General features: G+C 40.6%; 6 protein-coding genes across 7 annotated transcripts; 4 read left to right on the top strand and 2 right to left on the bottom strand.

Moving 5' to 3' along the window:
* The first annotated feature begins 831 nt into the window (after window positions 1–831).
* LOC140795365 (PTI1-like tyrosine-protein kinase At3g15890) lies at window positions 832–2,533 on the top strand. Of its 2 annotated transcripts, none has more exons than XM_073147884.1 (5): window positions 832–906; window positions 995–1,142; window positions 1,239–1,501; window positions 1,622–2,012; window positions 2,106–2,533. In XM_073147884.1, exons 1-5 carry the CDS (start codon window positions 857–859, stop codon window positions 2,445–2,447), a joined length of 1,194 nt encoding a protein of 397 aa, XP_073003985.1. In that variant the 5' UTR covers window positions 832–856; the 3' UTR covers window positions 2,448–2,533. The 2 variants fall into 2 exon arrangements, with proteins under 2 accessions (XP_073003985.1, XP_073003984.1); XM_073147883.1 differs by having other exon boundaries at window positions 983–1,142; window positions 2,106–2,532.
* Window positions 2,534–3,379: 846 nt separating this feature from the next.
* On the top strand, window positions 3,380–6,512 carry LOC140795505 (probable receptor-like serine/threonine-protein kinase At5g57670). Its single transcript, XM_073148110.1, has 11 exons — window positions 3,380–3,703; window positions 3,789–3,898; window positions 3,981–4,099; window positions 4,192–4,313; window positions 4,385–4,798; window positions 4,890–5,144; window positions 5,230–5,387; window positions 5,477–5,556; window positions 5,761–5,896; window positions 5,983–6,132; window positions 6,205–6,512. Exons 1-11 carry the CDS (start codon window positions 3,559–3,561, stop codon window positions 6,325–6,327), a joined length of 1,812 nt encoding a protein of 603 aa, XP_073004211.1. The 5' UTR covers window positions 3,380–3,558; the 3' UTR covers window positions 6,328–6,512.
* A 22-nt stretch (window positions 6,513–6,534) lies between these two features.
* On the bottom strand, window positions 6,535–8,117 carry LOC140795506 (zinc finger protein CONSTANS-LIKE 4-like). Its single transcript, XM_073148112.1, has 2 exons — window positions 7,108–8,117; window positions 6,535–7,018 (listed from the first exon to the last, which is right to left on the bottom strand). The coding sequence occupies exons 1-2, from the start codon at window positions 7,762–7,764 to the stop codon at window positions 6,683–6,685; spliced, it is 993 nt and encodes a 330-aa protein (XP_073004213.1). The 5' UTR covers window positions 7,765–8,117; the 3' UTR covers window positions 6,535–6,682.
* Window positions 8,118–12,476: 4,359 nt separating this feature from the next.
* Window positions 12,477–13,509, top strand: LOC140795504 (early nodulin-like protein 14). The gene is made up of 2 exons (XM_073148109.1): window positions 12,477–12,874; window positions 12,985–13,509. The coding sequence occupies exons 1-2, from the start codon at window positions 12,691–12,693 to the stop codon at window positions 13,344–13,346; spliced, it is 546 nt and encodes a 181-aa protein (XP_073004210.1). The 5' UTR covers window positions 12,477–12,690; the 3' UTR covers window positions 13,347–13,509.
* An 873-nt stretch (window positions 13,510–14,382) lies between these two features.
* Window positions 14,383–17,708, bottom strand: LOC140795503 (magnesium transporter MRS2-1-like). Its single transcript, XM_073148108.1, has 5 exons — window positions 16,982–17,708; window positions 15,797–15,925; window positions 15,385–15,720; window positions 15,251–15,298; window positions 14,383–14,801 (listed from the first exon to the last, which is right to left on the bottom strand). The coding sequence occupies exons 1-5, from the start codon at window positions 17,540–17,542 to the stop codon at window positions 14,571–14,573; spliced, it is 1,305 nt and encodes a 434-aa protein (XP_073004209.1). The 5' UTR covers window positions 17,543–17,708; the 3' UTR covers window positions 14,383–14,570.
* Window positions 17,709–18,833: 1,125 nt separating this feature from the next.
* Window positions 18,834–20,141, top strand: LOC140795720 (uncharacterized). Its single transcript, XM_073148447.1, has 5 exons — window positions 18,834–19,121; window positions 19,204–19,259; window positions 19,357–19,411; window positions 19,502–19,582; window positions 19,669–20,141. The coding sequence occupies exons 1-5, from the start codon at window positions 18,908–18,910 to the stop codon at window positions 19,890–19,892; spliced, it is 630 nt and encodes a 209-aa protein (XP_073004548.1). The 5' UTR covers window positions 18,834–18,907; the 3' UTR covers window positions 19,893–20,141.
* Window positions 20,142–20,662: the final 521 nt, after the last annotated feature.

Genomic DNA, 20,662 nt, shown 5'->3' with positions numbered 1-20,662 from the left:
AAATTATATTATATAATTTGTAAGTATACTTATCCCTGTCTTATAGCATCGATCAGAATAGATTTGGGGTTGATGAACTGAGCCTTTCAAGTGATGTTAAATTCAACAAACTAAAATAGTGGAGGGATGATTTCTGAGATAAAGGTGGGTGATGAGAAGGAGAGATGTAGTGAAGGTGGCCGACAACATGCAGGTGAGGAGCCATTGGATCGATGATAGTTATATCCCCCTTCGTTATATGCTACCTAAAGGGTCTCAAAGTGTTAAAATGACAAGGGGGAACACAAGAGGGCCACTGAGAGGTATATGACTAATTAATATGAGCCTCTTGGCTAAGATTCTTGGTATGGGGAGGATGTATGTAGTTGGGCTTAATTCGAAGAGGATGACAATGACTACATAGTCCCATGCAAGATGGTGCTGTGTGAAAAATAACTAGATAATTAGAGTACCGGTAGGTTAACGGTCGGATCCTACTACTAGCTATAGAAATTGGAGTTACTATTTGATCCGTATAAATACTATCTCGCTCCTTCAATCAAAGAGGGCACGGCACCTCTCAGAAATCCATATATAGGCCGTTTGTTTGAGATCAAATAATTGGGCCCATAATATGATAGTTACATCGGCCTGCTCCTCGGTCAACCTACTCCTTCCCTCCACGTGGCACCCTGAGGTTTTCAAATACAAGTGGCCTCCACCATGTATGCTGCCACGTGGACACCTACCAGTTTTTTTGCCGGCCACGGACGGCCCAGGTTCTTCTCATGTCCATCTCCCATGGTTTTGACGGCAAAGGGATATAAACACACGAGGAAACTAATTAACGTTAAGGAGATATCGATAAGACGAGGATATGGGCTCATTCATGAGCTCGTGCTGTGGAAACGAGAAGGTAGAACAAGGGTAAGTGTTAAATTTTTTTTTAAAATTTCCCATTACTTAATCCATGATAATTTTCTTGATGCAAGGCTTAATTTAGTTTGAATCATAGATTTGTCAGCGGAGGAATGAATAGTACGTGGAGAATATTCACCTACAAAGAGCTTTATTCTGCAACTAATGGGTTTAGCGAGGAGAATAAGCTCGGCGAAGGGGGGTTTGGAAGCGTTTACTGGGGAAAGACCACCGATGGCCTTCAGGTACGTACGTACGTACTTGACTTTGATATGAATAATTGATCTAGGATGTTACAACTCTAACATATAATCAATATACTGTTTGTTGAGTTTGAGCAGATAGCTGTGAAGAAATTGAAGGCCATGAACTCGAAAGCTGAGATGGAATTTGCTGTGGAGGTTGAAGTTTTGGCAAGAGTTCGCCATAAGAACTTGCTGGGTCTCAGAGGTTATTGTGCCGGAACGGATCAGAGGTTAATTGTCTATGACTACATGCCCAATCTCAGCCTTTTATCCCATTTACATGGTCAGTTTGCAAGCGAAGTGCAATTGGACTGGAACAAAAGGATGAACATCATAATGGGATCCGCACAAGGCCTAGTGTAATTAAGTTTCTTATATTAGTCTTTGCACATTGCTTGCTTCCTCTTGGTGGAATGTTGTATATGTTAGATAATCTCAGTTGATACCAATATTATGTATATCATATCAATGTTATGCAGGTACTTGCACCACGAGGTGACTCCGCACATAATCCACCGCGACATCAAGGCCAGCAACGTCCTCCTCGACTCCGACTTCGAACCCCTCGTCGCCGACTTTGGCTTCGCCAAGCTCATCCCGGACGGCGTCAGCCACATGACGACCCGAGTCAAGGGCACCCTCGGCTACCTCGCCCCGGAGTACGCCATGTGGGGAAAAGTCTCCGATAGCTGCGACGTCTACAGCTTCGGAGTCCTCCTCCTCGAGCTCGTCTCCGGCCACAAACCCATCGAGAAGCTCCCCGGAGGAATTAGGCGCACCATTACCGAGTGGGCCGAGCCGTTCATCTCCAGAGGTCGGATCCGGGACCTTGTCGACCCGAAACTACGTGGCAATTTTGATATGGCGGAGGTCATGATAAACTCACGATGGCTACTTCTATTGTTTTATATTTACATAAGAAGAAAGTAATTTATATTTAAAATCTTTCATATTCTGGCACAGATTACACGTGTCGTCGAGGCAGCCGTGCTCTGCGTGCAAGGGGAGCCGGAGAGGAGGCCGGACATGAGGGAGGTTGTGGAGATACTTCGAGGAAGTGGCGAGGTGATAAGAGGGAAGAAGAAGGTGGATGGGGTGATGAGGTTGGAAAGTGTGAGGTATGGGGAGCATTTGATGGATATGGATGATGGTGATGATGATGAGGAGGAGGAGAAGAAGATGGCGTACTCAATGGAGAACGAGACTAGTGTTTATGGGGTGTTTGGGACCATGGAGGTGCAGAAGATCCATGACCCCTATCTGATGTACGGGGACAGGAGGAAGGTCATGAATGAGTTGCCATAATATATATATATATATATGATGAGAATAGTTTCTTCAAGAATTGTAATATCTTAACTGTATCAAGAGATTCATGTCTTGTTGTTTACATTTCCTCTGTTGTGCAAAATTTAATCCTTTTGTAATCCAGCCTAAGTCATATTTTGTTAAATCTAACAATACAAATGACCAAATTACAAAGCAGAGCAGAGCTTTCTACTATTCAACAGGCGTAGGAGGGAAAGAAGTAGGTAAGAAAATGAATTCCCTCCGAAAAGATGACATGGAGTGTTGTAAGTAATATGTTCAATGATTAAACTATACCTTTCATCGTTAAATTTGGTTGTATTTATGTGAGGATAATTAAGTCCTTTTATATTTTAATTAATAGTTGACTAGTGGCTGTAACTTGGTCCGATTACAATAAGATTAAGTTCTTTTAAATTTAAAAATATTACCAGAGCAAGTTCTCTAAATAATTGTGCCTTTTTCTTAGTTAAGGATTTGTGCAGCAAAAGTAATCTAAGGAATCACCACAATTCTTCCAGAATCTTAGGACTGACAAAGAGAACCATTATGCTAGGACCCTCCATTCCACACATCATTTGGCCTCTCCTTTTCTCAAATCCTATTGCCTCTCACCTTTTGCATGATTGCATCTCCTAGCCTCTAATATCTCTTCAGTGGCTTAAAAAGGGAGAGGCAAAAGCCATTAAAGGAAGTGGAGCTCCAGTATGGTTAAAGACTAATAAGTGAGTTATGAACTTTTATCAGCACCTCCATGGCCACATGCTTTGGCTTCAACAACAAGATAAAAATCAATCTTCCAACCTTTGCTTCCACCCCAAACCTCCTCCTACCAACCACCATTATCTTCAATGGAAGCCAAAACAGTAATGAAAAGATCATCACCTCCCCATCCTATCTATTAATCAGAGAATTCATATCCTCTCCATCTACTCCTCTGGTATACTTCTTGAGCAAGCCTAGTTGAATGACAGCAAAATGGTGGTCTCCACATCCAACCTCCTTCCATCTCCATCCATGCAGCCTCTTCAAATTTAAACTTCAGGGGTGTCGCTTTCCCTCCCTGCATTGCAAGAAAGAAACATAGCCTTGATTCTTTTCTTCCAACATGGATACCATAGAGGAGTGCCCTCCGAGCTCTAGAATACTTGTCGGTGTCTCACTCGACGCTCGAGCAAGCATGGAGCTTCTATCGTGGGCGGTAGGAGTCGCAGCGCATACGAATGACACAGTCGTTGCGCTTCATGTTCTTGGTCAGTACTCTTTCAAGTTGGAGATAGATATGTTCATGTCTATGTTTAGTTGAATTTGTGTCACATTGGTGTGTACGAATGACAGTAGGGAAGGATAGGAAGAAGATTAATTCCGAGAAGACTCGATTGCGTCAAGCTAAGGCATTTGTTATTTCAATGCTCGGAGAGTTTGTTGAGGCCAGTGAAAGGAAGCAGGTAAATTGATTCAAGGTTTGTGATAACTAGTCTAAAATGAATTGAAATTGCTTGATATATTCCAAAATCCTTAATGTTCTAGGTAAAGTTGGAGGCGAAGGTCAGGACTAGTTCTAGCATTGGAAGGGGTCTCATCGATGAAGCGGCTCATACTGAGGCCAGCTACCTTCTCGTTGGCAGCTCAAGGAATTCAACTCAGAGGTGACACTATAATTGTCTTCATCTTCTATGTTATACACCCTTATTTCAGTCTGTTGACAATTAATTTGAGAGTAAACTTCTTTTGATTCTAGGAGCTCCTATGAAATTTCAAATTATTGCTTCATGTATGCTCCAAAAGGTTGCTCTGTAATCGCTATTGGGAAACAAGGTATGAGACAAAATGCAGCTGAATTGGATCCTGAGACGCATCAAGGTGAGAGAATTTAACTTCATTGCAATAAAATTTTAAACTTCATACTTATTCTTTTAGTTGGTGATTCACAGATAATCGAATTTCAACTTCAAGATGGGATAAAAGTGACACCAATTTAGCTAAAAGTTTATCCCCTCTTCGGAAGCTCTTGAAAGCATACTCAAAGAGAGAAAAGTTGCAGTCTTTAAGTGAGAGCATAGATGAGAAGACCTCACCAAGAGCTGTGCTAGATGGACCAGAGGGAAGGCAACAAGTTCTTGAGGACTGTTCTAGTCCATCCAGTAATGACACTGGTGTTCGTAGCCGTAGGAACATTTGGCGCCGCTTATCCTTCATTCGGACGTTGTTTCCTTATTTCCGCTCGACGAGGGATTCAATCGGAAAGGAGAGCGATCTGTGTTCATCCTATACTGAAGAACAGAAGCCTTTGTGGAGATTATTTAGCTATCAAGAGATTTCAATTGCAACAGACAACTTCCACTCAGGTCAGAAAATTTAATCTCATGGATAACAAAAAGTATGCCAATCCACACAACTACTTTCTTAATTAAGGTTTTTTTTTCATGTTTTAATTAGATAACATGGTGGGGAGAGGAGGATTTGCAGAAGTATATAAAGGGACACTTGATGATGGCCAATGCATAGCAGTCAAGAGATTGGCTAAAGGCAAGACAGATGAGAACAAGGAGAAAGAATTTCTCATAGAATTGGGCATACTTGGTCATGTTTGCCATCCAAATACAGCCTATTTACTAGGCTGCTGCATTGAGAATGGACTCCATCTAATATTTGAATTATGTCCCAATGGAACCCTGGCATCAGCTCTGCATGGTAAGGATTCTCCTACTTCCTAGTTCAATTTTCTTTTCAATATTAAAAAAGTGCAAGCTTAATAAAGACTTTGTAATGTTTTCAGGAAAAGATAACAAGCTTCTTGACTGGCCTGTGAGATATAAGATAGCAGTAGGGATTGCTAGAGGTCTGCATTACCTTCACAAGTGTTGCAGACATAGAGTCATTCATCGCGACATCAAGGCATCCAATGTTCTTCTAGGAGTGGACTTTGAACCCCAGGTTGGGCCTAATCGTCTCATTCACTCTTAAATTTACTACACTTCTCTGCTTTTCTGCATCTCAGCCTAAAGTATACCTTCCTACCATAGATTTCAGATTTTGGACTGGCGAAATGGCTTCCAAAGCAATGGAGTCATCATTCTGTCATTCCAATTGAAGGCACTTTTGGGTAAAAATCTCGGCATCCTCCTTGCAGAAGAATAAGTATAGTAGTAGTTTCAATATCTGTGACATGTTTGGTTATGAGGTCGAATTATGTTACGACGAAGTCCTGATGACATTGATGTAGCTACATTATGGAAGACATGAGCAGCAACTGAGAGATACATGAAGGAGATCTACTGATAGAATTGTTTCTGAATTGTGAAAACAGGTATTTAGCACCAGAGTACTTCATGCATGGAATTGTTGATGAGAAGACAGACGTTTTCGCCTTCGGTGTTCTACTATTGGAGATCGTCACCGGAAGGAGGCCTGTGGATTCCTCGAAGCAAAACCTGATACAGTGGGTAAGTCTCTAACATTCTCTTCATGTGTTTTGTGATAAAAAAATTAAGCTCATTTGTGTTGTCTCTTGCTTCTATGAAATTACCAGGCCAAGCCACTTCTGGAGGCTGGCAAGATTACTGAACTGGCTGACCCAAATCTTCGCGGCGAGTACGACAGAGATCAGCTGCAGAGGCTAGTGCAGATTGCATCTAATTGCATTAGGCAGCCATCAATTTGGCGACCATCGATGAGCAAGGTAGGTCGAATCTTTACAAGAAATGCAAAAAACTAGATGAACTGCTGTCACAACGAACTTGTGGACTTTCAGGTACTACATCTTCTATCAGGCAGCCATGACCTGAAGGCATCAGAAAGATGGAAGATGCTTGAAATTGAGGTTGATGAGATGGATGATTGCTCTCTGGATACTGATTGTTACTATCCCTACTAGTCATCTAACTTCACATAGGAGACCTTTTTCTTTTTCTTTTTGGGAGCTGGCTTGATTTTGTTCTGAATGTTCCTAAGGTTGTAGTAAGGTTTGACTTGTGAGAGGGCAAGATGAAGGTGTTTGGTGCTTTGGTAATTTATGCGATATAAACTAATATTAAAAGTTTTTGATTTCTCTGAACATAAGACATTGTTGGACTCTGCTTCCTTGTAAGAAATTCAGCAGTTAATTTGAGAATGCATGAAATCCACATATAATATAGAATGTAAATCATTCCAACAGCCCATTTCTAAAAGAGATGAAATTAATTGGATTTCCGTTGCCTATAAATAGGATAGGCGAATCCGGAATCATCTCAAAACGTAGGAACGACGCCGTAGCCAGGGGAGGAGAAGTAGATCTGATCGGCCTCCGCCTCCGGCTCGATCTCCGTCCGCTTCGCGAACCTTCCCTTGATCCGTGGCCGCGCCTCCGCATACGCCTTCCTCGACGCGTATCGGATCGTCTTCTCGAACCTTCGGTTCTTCCTCTTCTCCCTGTACCTCAGCACCCTCGCCTCTCGATCCACCGCCGCACTCGGTATCGTCATCGGCGCCGCCACCTTTTCCTCACCTTTTCCGCCGCCGTAAGGCTTCGTGACGTCGGCGACGCCGCTCGCGTCCGGAACCACCCCGACCTCGGACGACGACATCTGAGAAGATTTCAAACAGAAATAGTCAAGAAGCAGGCCGATCGATTGAGGAATCAGGTATGTATCTGGAATTTTCTTTGTGGTTTTACGCTGTGGCTAAGGGATTGGGCGGGGAATGCCGTGTATGATGGTTTGAACCCCACGCCGGCGCCGGCGGACTTGGCGTGGACTGGGACGACGCTGTCGGTGTGGTGGTAGTGGGCGTCCACGGAGGAGGCATACTCCAGATCCAGGTAGGGTTCCACGTCGGAGAAGAAGTAGTCGCCGGATCTGACATCCGTCCCCTCCATCGCCCCCTTGAGGTTCGTACTAGGCTTGCCGTTTGAGTTCGGGATGAGCCACGTGGCGGCATCCGCCTCCGCCTCCTCCTCCTCCTCCACGTCTTCGTCCTCGTTGGCTACCTTGAATAGACCGCCGTCGGCGGAAGCGGATGTCGGGGGATGGAGGAAGGGGACGATGGGGACGCGCACGTGGCGGCGGGCAAGGGGGTTAGCGTCGTGGATGTCGGCGTCGCATGTGACACAGAGGGAGGCGGCGTCCGCCTTGCACGTGATGGCGGCGGGAGCCTGCTCACACACCTCGCACACCCACACCCGCTCGTGCCGCGAGGCAAGCTTGTTCGCCCCGTGCACGCGTGCGTCGCACGTGCCGCACAGGTACGCCGCGTCCGCTTGGCAGTACACTTGCGCCGGCAAGGACTTGCACGAGTCGCATACCCTTGCGTCCAACCCCCAGTACCTCACCATGCCTCTTCCCTCTCAGTTTCTTCTCCGGTTTCAAAGTTTTGGTCCCCTTGCTCTTCTGCTACTGGCCTACCACTATTGGTTCCTACCTCTGTGTTGGGGAAGTGGGGATTAGTCAGAGATGTCTATCTTATTGGGAGGTAGAGAGAAGAGTACATGATTAGGTTGGATACGTGGAGGCCTAAAGGCCACGAATTATAGTCGGCCTTCAGAGTTGAGGGAGCTGTCCTTGGTCTGTGCCTAAACGTGGGGCCCCACATAGAGAGGTAGGCCGTAGGCCGGAGGTTTCGACTCTTCCCGTCCCGGTACTGAGATCGATTCAACTTCCAAACCTACGGTGAACCCAATCTGAACCCGAAGTATTATAGTCTCCTTATTACATTTATGGGGAAAACGACTGCATGCATTGAATTTTTGCAAGTATCCAATCCACGGTAGAAACTAGTTAATAATAAGGTCAATTCGGTTCGGTTCAAAGGAGCATGGTTTCTTTCTATGACGGATCACATCTGATATAATTTCTGTGGTCCGCGTTTAATCTCTTAAAACAGGTATCAGGAAACCGATCGTGCTTCGGTGCGATCGTCTGATCGGATGCACTTTGGAAATAACAGTGGCCTTTTCCAACATCTTACCGCCACTGTCACTTCCTAGTGTGTTTTACCGTTGCCCTGGCGAAGAACAATTTTTTTTCTTTTTTCTTTTTTAATTTAAAAAACAACTGACCCTAGGCGATTTGAACCTGTGTCGCGTTATTTTCCGAGTTGCGTCACAGTGAAAACGACGCTCCTTTTAAGAACAGACAGACTAGTAATCTTTCCACTCTTGTGACGAGCGTGCTGCCGTCAACATGCACTTGTTACGGATCCCCAACCGAGTGGGAAGCAATCCCCTCGGCCTCTCTAGTCGCCACGTGTGCGTGGAGACTCGGATTTGGGATGCCTAAGCGTGTATTAATGTGAACGTGTAGGGTGAGGAACCGAAGGTTGCAAAAGGTTTTGTAAAGCCGCATGTGATTATTGGGGAGATTGTTGGAAGAGCGTACGGAGTGGTCACATGGGGGGGCACCTCTTGAGCACAATAGATTTTTTAGATTTACCGAATGAGGCACTGATTCATTGGTCGGCTATCGGGTGTTGTTGTCTTTTTCACTATTCATTTTAATCTTAACAACTTTATTCCTTCTTTTATTGGAGAATGAATAAAAAAAATCTTTTACTTTTTTTTTGGCGGATTTAATATTTTGACCTATCTTTTTTTTATAATTTTGATTTAACACTATTACATTATTTTAACTAACTAATATTAATTAAAATATTAATTTATTATCCTTTTCAACCACCTCCTTCCCACTCTAGCTGTTGCTATCACTTTCCTAGTGTCTTCTTCTCTCTCATCTTCTTTCTCCTCCTCTTTAATCCTCATCCTCTACCTTATTTTAAATCCTCCTCTCTACCTCTCTTTAATAATTATCTAATTAGTTTCTGTCTAATTTATTAGATGATTATTAAAGCGAGGAAGATAAAACAAAAAAAAAGATAAAAATGACAACAGTAATTTATATATTTAAAAATTATTATGTATATTATAATAAAATATTGTTTTACTAGTACCTTTCAATTTAACTGACTCAAGAATTATAGAAAAAAAATAAAGGTTGAATTATAAAATTTTTAAAAATAATGTGTAAATCATAAAATAAGTATAATATAAAGTGTAATTTATAAAATTCTCTACTTTTTATTATCAATAAATTCTTACAATAAGAAGATTTATTAAGAACAGTTTTACTAAGTATTTGCCTCTCTCTCTCTCTCTCTCTCTCTCTCTCTCTCTCTCTCTCTCTCTCTCTATATATATATATATATATATATATATAAACATATTGATCACCTAAATAATGGAAAATCTCTAAAATACTCTTTTTGTTAGATTTTAGATATTTATTTTTTCCATAAATTGTCACGATGTGAGTGGTGACGATGACAAGAAAAGGAAAGAGCAGATGAGAGTGGTGGCGATGGAAGATTAGATTCTCATACCGGGTATATCTCGACGAGTATCAAAGTATACAGTATGGTCAAAGTATACAGGATGGTCCATATGACACTTCTTATGTGCATGTGATCCGCTGCTTCTTCAAAGTATGCAACCTTTTTTTATTAAGGCTGTATGATGAAATGAACGAGAGAGGTTGGATACAGGGTCTTACGGTCTTGTTTATGTACTAAAATCAGAAAATTGCTTGAAGGATAAAGAGAGTGTGTTTGTCAAAATTTTAGATGTAGGTCTCCAACCGGAAGCCTAGTGCATTGATACACCCTATTTTAGAACATTCTTGTTGATTTTGGTAGTACTAACCTTATATTAACTCATCAACTATATAAAAACTCAAGTTACTAGTGAACAATAGCTTTTATATTTTATATTCTAACACCTTATACTACCTCTCGAATATCTCATTATTTCCGCATAAAACAGAGGTCTTAAGGGCTGTAGAATTGTTTGCTTGATCCATGAAGCGAATCATGCATGCATATAAGACTAGTGAAGCACACAATAGCGGAGATAATTGGGATTTCCTGCTAACAACAATGGAGATGAAGGCGGCGATGTGATTGCCGAACAAGGGAATCAAATTATTAACTTCCCAATTGAATACCCATTGTCATAAAACTTGAGGTGAAGGCACTCCCACAACCGGCACGGCGACGATCCCAGGCCGCCGAGGCTCCAGCAATTAGCTGCGAAGAGAGCGATCTGGCGGCGAGGGCGACACCACCGCCGAGCTCGGTTTCTCCTCCACTATGGAAGCCTCGAGAGACGCTCCTCCCCTATGTTTTCGAGCTTCTTCGACGGCGAGAGAAGATAGAAAAGGTTTTGGCTTTTGACGGGGATTGACCAAAAGTGCTACTACTGTTAGGAATCGTTATTAACGTCCGTTCATGTTGAAGAGGACCTCTAAGGAGACAGTAATGGAGGAAAAAGACTTTGACCTCATCGGAGCAAGCCAAGAGTGTCGTGTGGTCTTCTGAAGTGGATATTAAATTCAAGGTGACCATGCCTATCTATAATCAAACAGTTTGAAAGAGTAGCAATTGCATTGCAACACATAGAAGTAGAAAAAGACTACAATTCAGCATCAAGCCATTAACACCACTTTGACAATTTCATAAAGTTTGAAAAGAGTAGCAATTACATCAATTACCGCAAAATTAGCTCAAGCAGCAATTATATTAGGTGGTTACATATGACCCTCATTAAAAAGATAAACCTAATCTTACAGTAACGATGACCTAAGTATAGCTAATAATACTTACTTAGTAGCGCTTGAGTGCATGCAAAGTAACCTAAGTTATCACAAAAGTATATTATCTTAACCCCTGCAATTAGAGAGAAATTATTAAAGCTTTAGGAACAAAATAATTATATATATATATATATATATATATATATATCTTTTTACCGTTCTTCTTATCACATAAAACTTGAAATTGATGGTTGTTCTTATCTATCGTCTAAATGTTGTAGATTAACGGGCGACTTTTCTTCAGACTATAGAAAACAAGATTAACGATTGTAACTCTGGAGTTTCCAAGTGTTGAAATAGTTGATTTTTAATCTCTTTCTCTGGTAGTATAAATAATAATAAAAAAATTAAGGGCGGAATTAGAAAGGGGCCCTCCTCCCACTATTTCGCAAAACATGCATATACCCCACTGTACTATATAACTATTTTTATTAATTTTTATTTTGTTAGCGCCTTAGTTTAAGCTTTTAATTTTTTTTACCCCGCTAATTATTTTTGCTGCTATTAGGGAAATTAATAGTTAAACATCAACAAGATTTTAAAAAATTTCACAATTTTATCGAAGAGATGTAACCTTAGTAGCTAAGCTAATAGTAATTAGTAGCAGCTAAGCTTGAGTATTTTTTTTATAACATATGCTATTACCTAATATATATATATATATATAGGATATAGTTAACTTGGCGACCTAGTATATATTAACAAATAAAAAAAAAGGATGTCCAAGAAGAGGTCACCTAAACTTGTGTCATATCATATATTTGATATAACACATAACTATGTCATCTCATCTAAAGAAATGTAAACTTGAATAGTGCTTAGTAGCAGCTAATCTTGAGCGCAAAATAAGCTCAAACTAAAACATCAGCATCTAAACCCTCCTGCAATCAAAAACAGAATGCTAAATAATTTAATTAGAAGCTAAATGATTAGATTGACAATAAGATTTTTGTAATGAGATTTCAGTTACCCCCTTTATTTTTTTAAAATATTCATATACTTTTTTTATATTTTTTTACCTCCGGTCCTTGATGTTTTAAATTTTTTTCACCTCTGCTAGTCAATATATTTATTTTTTTATTCTCTTTGCAGTTGCTAGTTAACTTAAAATGATTTTCTCATGTGCAAATAGAATTTCCGTAAGGTAACTATATTTAATGATAGTAGAATAAAATACTTAATTTTCTTTATCAGAGATTAAAATATATAAGTTAACAACAGTTTTTTTTTTAAATCTTGTGATTAATAATATATGATGTGATGTGTGTTTTTTTTAAATTATTTAATAGATAATTAAATAGAAGATTGGTAATAATAAAAGTTTGAGAAACTCTCTAATAATAAGTAATATAATATGTCACTATCTGAACGTTGTAAGCATAATTGATTGACTCCATTGCCGACCGTTAGACTACTAACCGACAGAACAATGCGTCGAGAAACGTGGCAGGCATTTCCAAACCCTTCACTTCCAACGGCTAGTTTCCTCTCTCTTCCTCCCTTTAAATAACCCAAATCACTACCCACATCTCCATAATATACTTCTCCTTCTCTCTACCTCGAAGCTTTGTTAGCTCTCTTGTATCTATCTCTCTTGAATCAAACGTCAATCTCTCTACATGGCATCAATGTCTTCTTCCCTCCTCTTCTTCTCCACTTTTCTCCTCATCAGCAGCATCAGCTCAGAGGCTAAAGACTTCTTGGTTGGAGGCAGCACCGACTCGTGGAAGATCCCAACATCTACGTCAGACTCTCTCAACAAATGGGCAGAGGCAAATCGGTTCCAAGTCGGCGATTCCCTCGGTAAACATCCGTTATTATCTATCTAAAATCTCTCCTGATCTTTTATCAGAACAGAGTACAAGTATCAATTTGTAGTAACATATGGGTACTTCCTAAATTCTTATCAATAGTGTGGAGGTATGAGGCTGCGAAGGACTCTGTTCTCCAAGTCACAAGGGAAGACTACTTGAGCTGCAACACCTCGAACCCGATCGCGGCGCACAAGGACGGGACGACGGTGGTGAGCTTTCACCGGTCCGGCGCGTACTACTTCGTCAGCGGAGCCGAGGGGGCTTGCCAGAAGGGACAGAAGATGATCGTGGTGGTGATGTCGGAGAGGCACGCGCTTCGCGGGATCTCCCCGGCGCCGGCGCCGGTGGATTATGAGGGCCCTGCCATTGCTCCCACTAGTGGGTCTAATGGGGTGGCGGTGGTTAAAAGAGGAGTTTTGGGTGCTTTGGTTGTTTTGGGGATGATGGGGTTCGCTTTCTGAGTGATTTGAACTAATTATTGGGTAGTTGTTACTGGAGTTTCATAGTTTTGGTTTAGAATAGGAGGAAAGATGTCGTTCATTCTATTGATTTAATTCATATTGATACCTCATTGTTTGTACTTTTTCATTTGAATCGGTAAAATTTCATTTTAAATTCACAGAAGTCCCAACACTCGGCTTCAGCTCGTAGGAAATTCATCCAACCTCGCGCTTAAAGAATCCCAACTCTGAGATTAGTCCCCTCAAACAACCACGTGGCGGCGCATGTAGACATGTCAGCCTCCTACGTGTCTCTCTTCCTCGCCTCCTCCTACCGCTTACTTAAGCACCTTAAATCTCCATGAAAAGAGAGACAAACAAAGAGAGAGTCAGGCCAAAAGGGAGAAGAGAATAATAGAGTAGAGAGTAAAAGGTTAAAAGGAGGAGGAGGAAAGAGAGAGGAGGCCATGTCTACTAATGATACTGCGGGTGCTCTGCGGCGGCGGATGCCCTTCAGCAACACCACCATGGCCGTAGGCGGAGCCCTCGCCGTCGGCGCCGTGGGCTACATGCTATATCACAGGCCGAGGGCCCGCGACTCCCATGGCAATACCGCCAGGGCCGGCGACGTCGTTGATAGAAACCGCAGAGGTTAAAGTTAGTAGAGCGAGCTTCTTCTCCCACTGGGTGGGTCATGGAGATGTTAAAGATGTTGGTTTTCTAGCTTTTCTAGATTTAGATGTGTTATGAACTTAGGATCTATCTATATCTATCTTTCTTTCTTTCTTTCTTTCTTTCTTCCAGCAGTCATGTTCATGGACAAGTTAGCCTTCCAAACGAGATGTACGACAACAAAATATACAAGTTGAAAGGATTTCTTTCCTATGTTACTCCAATATCATCAATTTCTCTGAACAATCGATCGAAATAACTATTGGCAATAACAAGAGTAAAGACAAACTTTTTTTTTTTTTTTTTTGGTTTGAGAATGTTTTTAGACATGATGAAGCTGATGATCATCGATGAGAAAGCAATGTAAAGAATATATGATGACATCTCAACAGAAATTTTGAGCTTATTCTCATCTCATCACTAGTAGTTACCAATAGTTGCATTTGCACATTTGAACTATGAACATCAAAGAAAATTATTAATTATGTATACAAAAGAAGAATTGATTGGAAAAGCTTTACCCATTTTGAGTAACCCAATGAATAACAAAACAAATTGAGCTACCCAAAGAATTTACATGGACATTAGTCGTTTGTACCTGAAAAAGAAAAGGAACAAGCAAAAAATTATTAGACCACTTAACCCAGTAATTATCAGCACCCATTGGAATGCACCAGGTTCATCAAATAATGGTATGGCAAAATTCATCCCAAAGATTCCAGCAATCACGCCAAATATGGCAACCACAAATGTTGCAGTTGTTAGCAGTAGCTCGAACTGTATCAGCTGATTCCGGACATTATCCTATATTTTAAAAAAAAAATCACACAATCAAATCTGATGTTATCGAATAATGAGCACTTATTAGATGTATGACAATTTATAGTTCCATTAAAATTTATCTCAAAGCATGTCGTCATCTGTACATGGCGATAAAACTTCTGCCAGATGTAATTTAGAACATTTCTGAACATAGCCACCAAAATTGAAAAAGTATATTTGGTTTCTATAAGTTTGATTTACTTGTGCTGGTTGCTGGTCATTAGACAGAACAAGTTGAGCAATCCAAGACTTGAAAGTGAACTTTGTCAGTATGAAGAAACGTAGCAGTTTTCGGGATTAAAATTCTAGCAATGGCCGGAGACAGAGCATTCAACTATGATCTACCAACTAAGCATGCTGATATGAACTTTGAGCATAAACAATTTTCTCAAATCAGAACATTCAATCTAGGTGTATGTGCGTGAAATTACCAGTTGAATGTTGATGAAATCTTCAGTGTCGTCAATATACTCCTTGAGCTGAAAAGCGAGGAAACAAGATTAAGCCGTTTAGTGCAACTAGGCATATTAAGGATAGATTACAAGTCAAGCAGACAGCCTGTTACCGAGGTCAACTTGTTAAGAGTGTTGTCAATGACCACAAAATATGCTTCCAGTAACATTTCCAGCTCCTCTATGTGTTCTGTAGTGCCCTCGGAGCTCCTCACACTATCATGCCTGCTCCTAGAAAAGCTCGAGGACTTATCGAGCCTCCTTGATTCAGGTGGGGAAGAAACAGGTGAAACAGGTGCAGAAACTGACAATCCACCACCCGTATTGTTGTATCCTAAAAAAGACTGTTCAGCAAAGAATGATGTTTCCATTCGCCTTTTCTTCTCGGTGAGATACATTTCTGCCATATCACCATCATCATCCATCAGTTGCTCTATTTCATCCCGGACCTGCGTAGTGATTGAACAAAATTCAGATGCTACTGAGAGATGATAATAAAATGACAAGCAGAACATATAGATTTACCTTCTGCACTCTCCGAGTCAATGCAACGAGTCTACTTTTTAGACGGCGTACACGTTCCAAGTTTAGAGTACTTATTTTTGATGTTAGCTCATCTAACAAGGGGTATGCTTCAATTTCAAGTTCTGCCGCCTGATTAATGAAACCAAAATGGCAAAAAACCTTCAGTTTCCACTATGCTTCAAGACTGAATTAAGTCGATAAAATGGACATTTGTAAATTGAGTCCAAACAGAAGCAGATGAACTAACATCACATGTAATTAACATTAACTGGAAGAAGTCAGGAACAATCACATTCCTGGGAGGACCCAAGATCCCTTGCAGAAGATTGATCAAGAGAAATAATCATGGACAGTAGCAAAGAAGTGTGGCAATCAAGTTATTACTACGAATAATATACAATCAAGTTAGCTTTCTAGCTCCGGGAAGTGAGAGTCAATCATCAAAAAATTGGATGCGCCACAATAGAACTTCAAAGGATTTCTTTCCAATGTTTTCCCATGAGCCACTTGTGCTGCCTGAAGCTCATTCTATCATATCCTGACATCAAGCCCTAATTTCTCTGACTCTATAGCCAATCCCTCTTAGAGGTAAAACCCAAGGTAGTATCAATAGATATAGTCAATGATACAAATGTAACTGCTCTTTTTACGGTGCAGTGCAGTCAACGTATTAATCATTTGTGGGTCAACTGCTAGAACAGATAAACGTGTTTCTCTACCTATCAGTCAGAGATTAATGGACTGACATCCACACTCCCTAATCTTATGTTTCTATCTATTCTTTCCTCATCAAAAAAGGGATTTTTCCTCCTTAATTCTAATTCGAAAACCTAAAACTATCAGACAAACATGAAAGCTTCTTTTCTAGTTTCTCATCCAAATAGATCTTTTTCTCCTTAATTCTACTTAGATAGATATCATCCATAAGCGGCAACACAGACCAAAGCTCTAAAGATTTTTTTCTCCTGCGCATCGGGAAGGGGCTTTTCTCCTTATAGTTTTAAACCTCAAAGCTTCAATCTTTTTCTCATAACAAAGGGATCTTTCCCTTCAATTCTAGTCAGAAACCACACAATCATCAGATAGAAGTGACATCCAAGAAGAAAACCGCAAAATTTTCATCCTTCTCTCATCAAAAGGGGGGGATTTTCTCCTTAATTCTACTTAGAAACCCTAGAACCATACCTGCGCATCGAGGAAGGTGCATGCCGCCTCGAGGGCGAGCTCGAGTGCGCGGAACTCGAAGGGGAGGTAATCCGGCGATGCGGGGTCGGAGGAATTCGCAGCGAGGCGGCGCTGGAGCTCAACCACGTAATGGAGCACGTAGGAATCGAGGGAGTTCAGTAATAGCACTTCATCAGCGGTTATGATGCACCTGATCTGCTCGAGATTCACGACGATCGCCTTCTCCCTCCCAAGGATCGTGGAGGGGTACACGAAGAGGGGGTCCAGGAGGCGGAGGTCACGCGCGGGGAGGTCGCACCGCCGCATTATGGTGAGCTTGTCGACCTCCATGACCTGGGAGCCGCCGGTGGAGGCGTCTACTCTGATCCAGGACCGGAGTCCGCCACCCCGCTTCTTGAGTCCGAGGACGTCCAGGCCATGGAAGAGAGGACGGCGGCCGCTGGAACCGGTGGTCGTGGTGCCACCGCCGCCTATAGCAGCGGTGGAGGAGGGGCGAGGGAGGGATGCGGACGGCTGCGGCGATGGATTTGATCGAAGCAGTGGCTCCTTCGCCTCCGCCATGAAAGAGAAGAGAAAAGAGAAGAGAAGAGAAAAGAGAGGAAATCAAGAAAGAGAAAAAAAAAAAAAAAAAAAAAATGTCTCCTTTTTGTTTGTTCGTTCGCACTCGCTTATTAATTGAGGACGAGGGTTTTCTAGGCACGTGGCATAAGAAAACATTGTTTGCACCGTCTTTCGTATAGGCGGAAGAATAACCTCCTTAATAAGTTTGCTACCCAACTAACTATCCAATATTATATAAATATATTTTTTAAATTTTATTTTCTCAAAGGATAATATAATTTGAAAGAGTAACACAATTACAAATAGATGTTATAATTATGTCATCATCAACTAAACTTCCAGACCATGATCTTATATTCTTAGCCATATTATTATATAATGCACATAGATATGATCATGACATATTTTTTAATTAAATCTAAAAATTGTAAGAAAAAATAGGTTGCTATGTGGGCTTAGATATGGGACCTAGGAATGGGCCTATTACACATACACCAAATACAAACTCCCAAATTACCTAAGTCTTACTTATCCCATTGTTTTTTTTATTAATTATCTTATCATGAGACTTTCAATTATTGCTCATCTTGAATGCCATAATAGGGCAATATAATGTCATAATTGTCATAAAGTTCATAATGGGTTCCATAAGGTAATGATAATTATCTCCTCTTTTTCTCTAACTTATTTTGCTTCACTTTTATATAGCTTTTTCTTCATCCTTTGTTTCTATTGTCCAAATTGGAGTAGAGTTTGTTAACTAGGTCACTATTCTCTTGTATTTTAGCATAAGATTATTTTACTTTTTTATACTTTTTTTTTTTATCACATCATTCTCTATATTTATAACTAAAATAAAATTGTTAGAATCTTTATCCAAATTAATGGTGAGAGACTTCTCCCCTGATAGATTATTGTGTAACAAAACTAATGATGATGTTTTAGTACTTCAAATATCAGTTTTTCAAATGTTATATTAATAATATGATTAATTAAGTAAGGGGGTGTTAAGTGTTTAAAGATAAGTATAGATGTGGATTGATTGTTTCTTTTGTTAAAAGTTTTTTTTTTATTATAAAAGAGGGTTAAAAATATTTTTACAATAAACTAGCAAGATCATTTGGCTGGGTATTAAATCAAAAGTGATTTTATTCTTTAAAATGTATTTGGCTATCATGATAATATATATATATGGAGGAATAAATAATGGGCGGAAAATAGACGGTTGTGATTATCTTGTAAATAGATCACAACCCTAAATTCCAACCAAAACCCCACGTCTTCCTCTCCTTGTTACCTCTCGCGCTTCTCTTCTTCTCAGACGAGGACAAGGGAAAGGGAAAAGGAAAAGGAAAAGAAAGAAGAATGGGCGGCGCCAGTGGAGAAGAAGCCGAGAGCTTGATCCCAATAGCAACCATGGAATCCTTGAAAGAAACCCTCACCTACGCTGAGGATTTGAGGTCCAACCTCCTCCAATTCCTCTCTACGGCTGAGCCCGAAGCCCTCGCCGAGATGCCTCCTCTCCACCGCGCTCGAGCCTTCCTCGCGCTTTCCAAGGCCGCCACCGCGCTATTCTCAGGTGACCCATATCACAAGCTCTCTTTTTTGTCTTACCAAGTTCGTCTTTACCATCGTTTTTGTGCCTACCTTTGTTTGAACAGCGCGATTGAGATGTAATGGAATCGACCCAGATGAGCATCCCATCAGAAAAGAGCTCGTATGCTAAAAAAAGTTGTGTTTTTTTAATGTTCAACTGGAAATTTCGTGTGGGTATGTCTTATTTGATTGTTTTGGCTTCTGGGCTTTTGTTGCAGGATAGGTTGAGCTTGTATGAAGAAAAATTAGAGCGATTTGATCACTGGAGCAAAGGTATTTATCAATCTTATGGTGACTACAGGGGTTTCTCTATGTGATTTCTTAATTCTTTTGTTTGTTTTTCTAATGAAAATTTGATGACAGCACCATTGCGACCTTCAACTACCTTGAATTCGCAGGCAGCAGCAAGATTCATTGGTCATTCATTGCCCGATTTGACGCCAGGTGTGCTATTGAATCTTGGTTTTAATAGGTTACTTTAGTGTCAAAAAGATTTTGAGCTAATGTTAGGAAGCATTCATATACTTCAGAGCAGAAGAAGGGTATGCGGGATCTTAGTCGAGCGGATGGTGTTAGGAGTAGGGCTCAGAAGAAGAGGAAGCATCAGTTGCCAGAGAAGCCATCTGTGCGCATGGCTGCACAAGAGTTTCTTGAGAAAGCAGCAAGGGAGCTTCTTAGTTCAAGTAATTCTGGGGTGAAAGGCCCTTTGCAAAACATCTCAGATGATGAGGATGAGGATGAAAATGTAGAGTGATTTGTCCTTGATTGGCCACTCAGCTTTATATGAGTTCAGGTATTAATGCATTGTAGTTCTTTGGTTTTGTGGTTTTAAGATGTTTCGCTTTTCTTGATATCATTGAAGATGACAATCCTTATATGTGATATAAAGTCATAGCTAAGGTTATTACCTTTGTAATTTGATAGAATTCTTGCAAGAAATATGTAAAATTTGGGGATCCAGTTTGTGATTTCTTAAAGTTCATTTACATTAAGAGTTATGCTATTCCTTCTGTCTAACAAAAAAAAGTTCACTAGAACCAGATATTTGATGGTCACATTATTGGATTGACCGTTATCTTCTAATGAAACTTCTACAAATTTAAAATGCTAGTGAAACCAAAATTTGGTGGTCATTCAAGTAAGTCAGCCTCTTCTTTACTCCTGTCACAATTTATCTTATTAGGATACTCTAAAACCAATAAAACTCGTTATAAACAAAAGCTACGCAATTGACCAAAGTATTGTGATATCGAGGTTGTGAAACACAGGGCATTTGCACACAATTGACTAACTAGGATTGTAGAATTATCAGAGCTATAAGTACACAAATATGTGTGAATGATTGATGTCTTGCTAGATGAGACTTCAATTCCCACAGTTCCAAGAAGACTGGCTCGATTTGTTGTTTATGTGCTATTCCTCCAATTTTTCAATCTTCAAACTTGAAAAATCCTCACTCTAGTATACTGCAAGAGAATACCAACAGTACACTTTGCTCTCTATCATGTCAGGGAGGGACAAACT

Source organism: Typha latifolia, chromosome 9, assembly GCF_019914945.1.
Source record: "Typha latifolia isolate L0001 chromosome 9, TyphaL0001v2, whole genome shotgun sequence".
NCBI classification, from domain to species: Eukaryota; Viridiplantae; Streptophyta; class Magnoliopsida; order Poales; family Typhaceae; genus Typha; species Typha latifolia.
The sequence above is the reverse complement of the archived record's forward strand: the minus strand, read 5'-3'. Positions and strand labels throughout refer to the sequence as shown.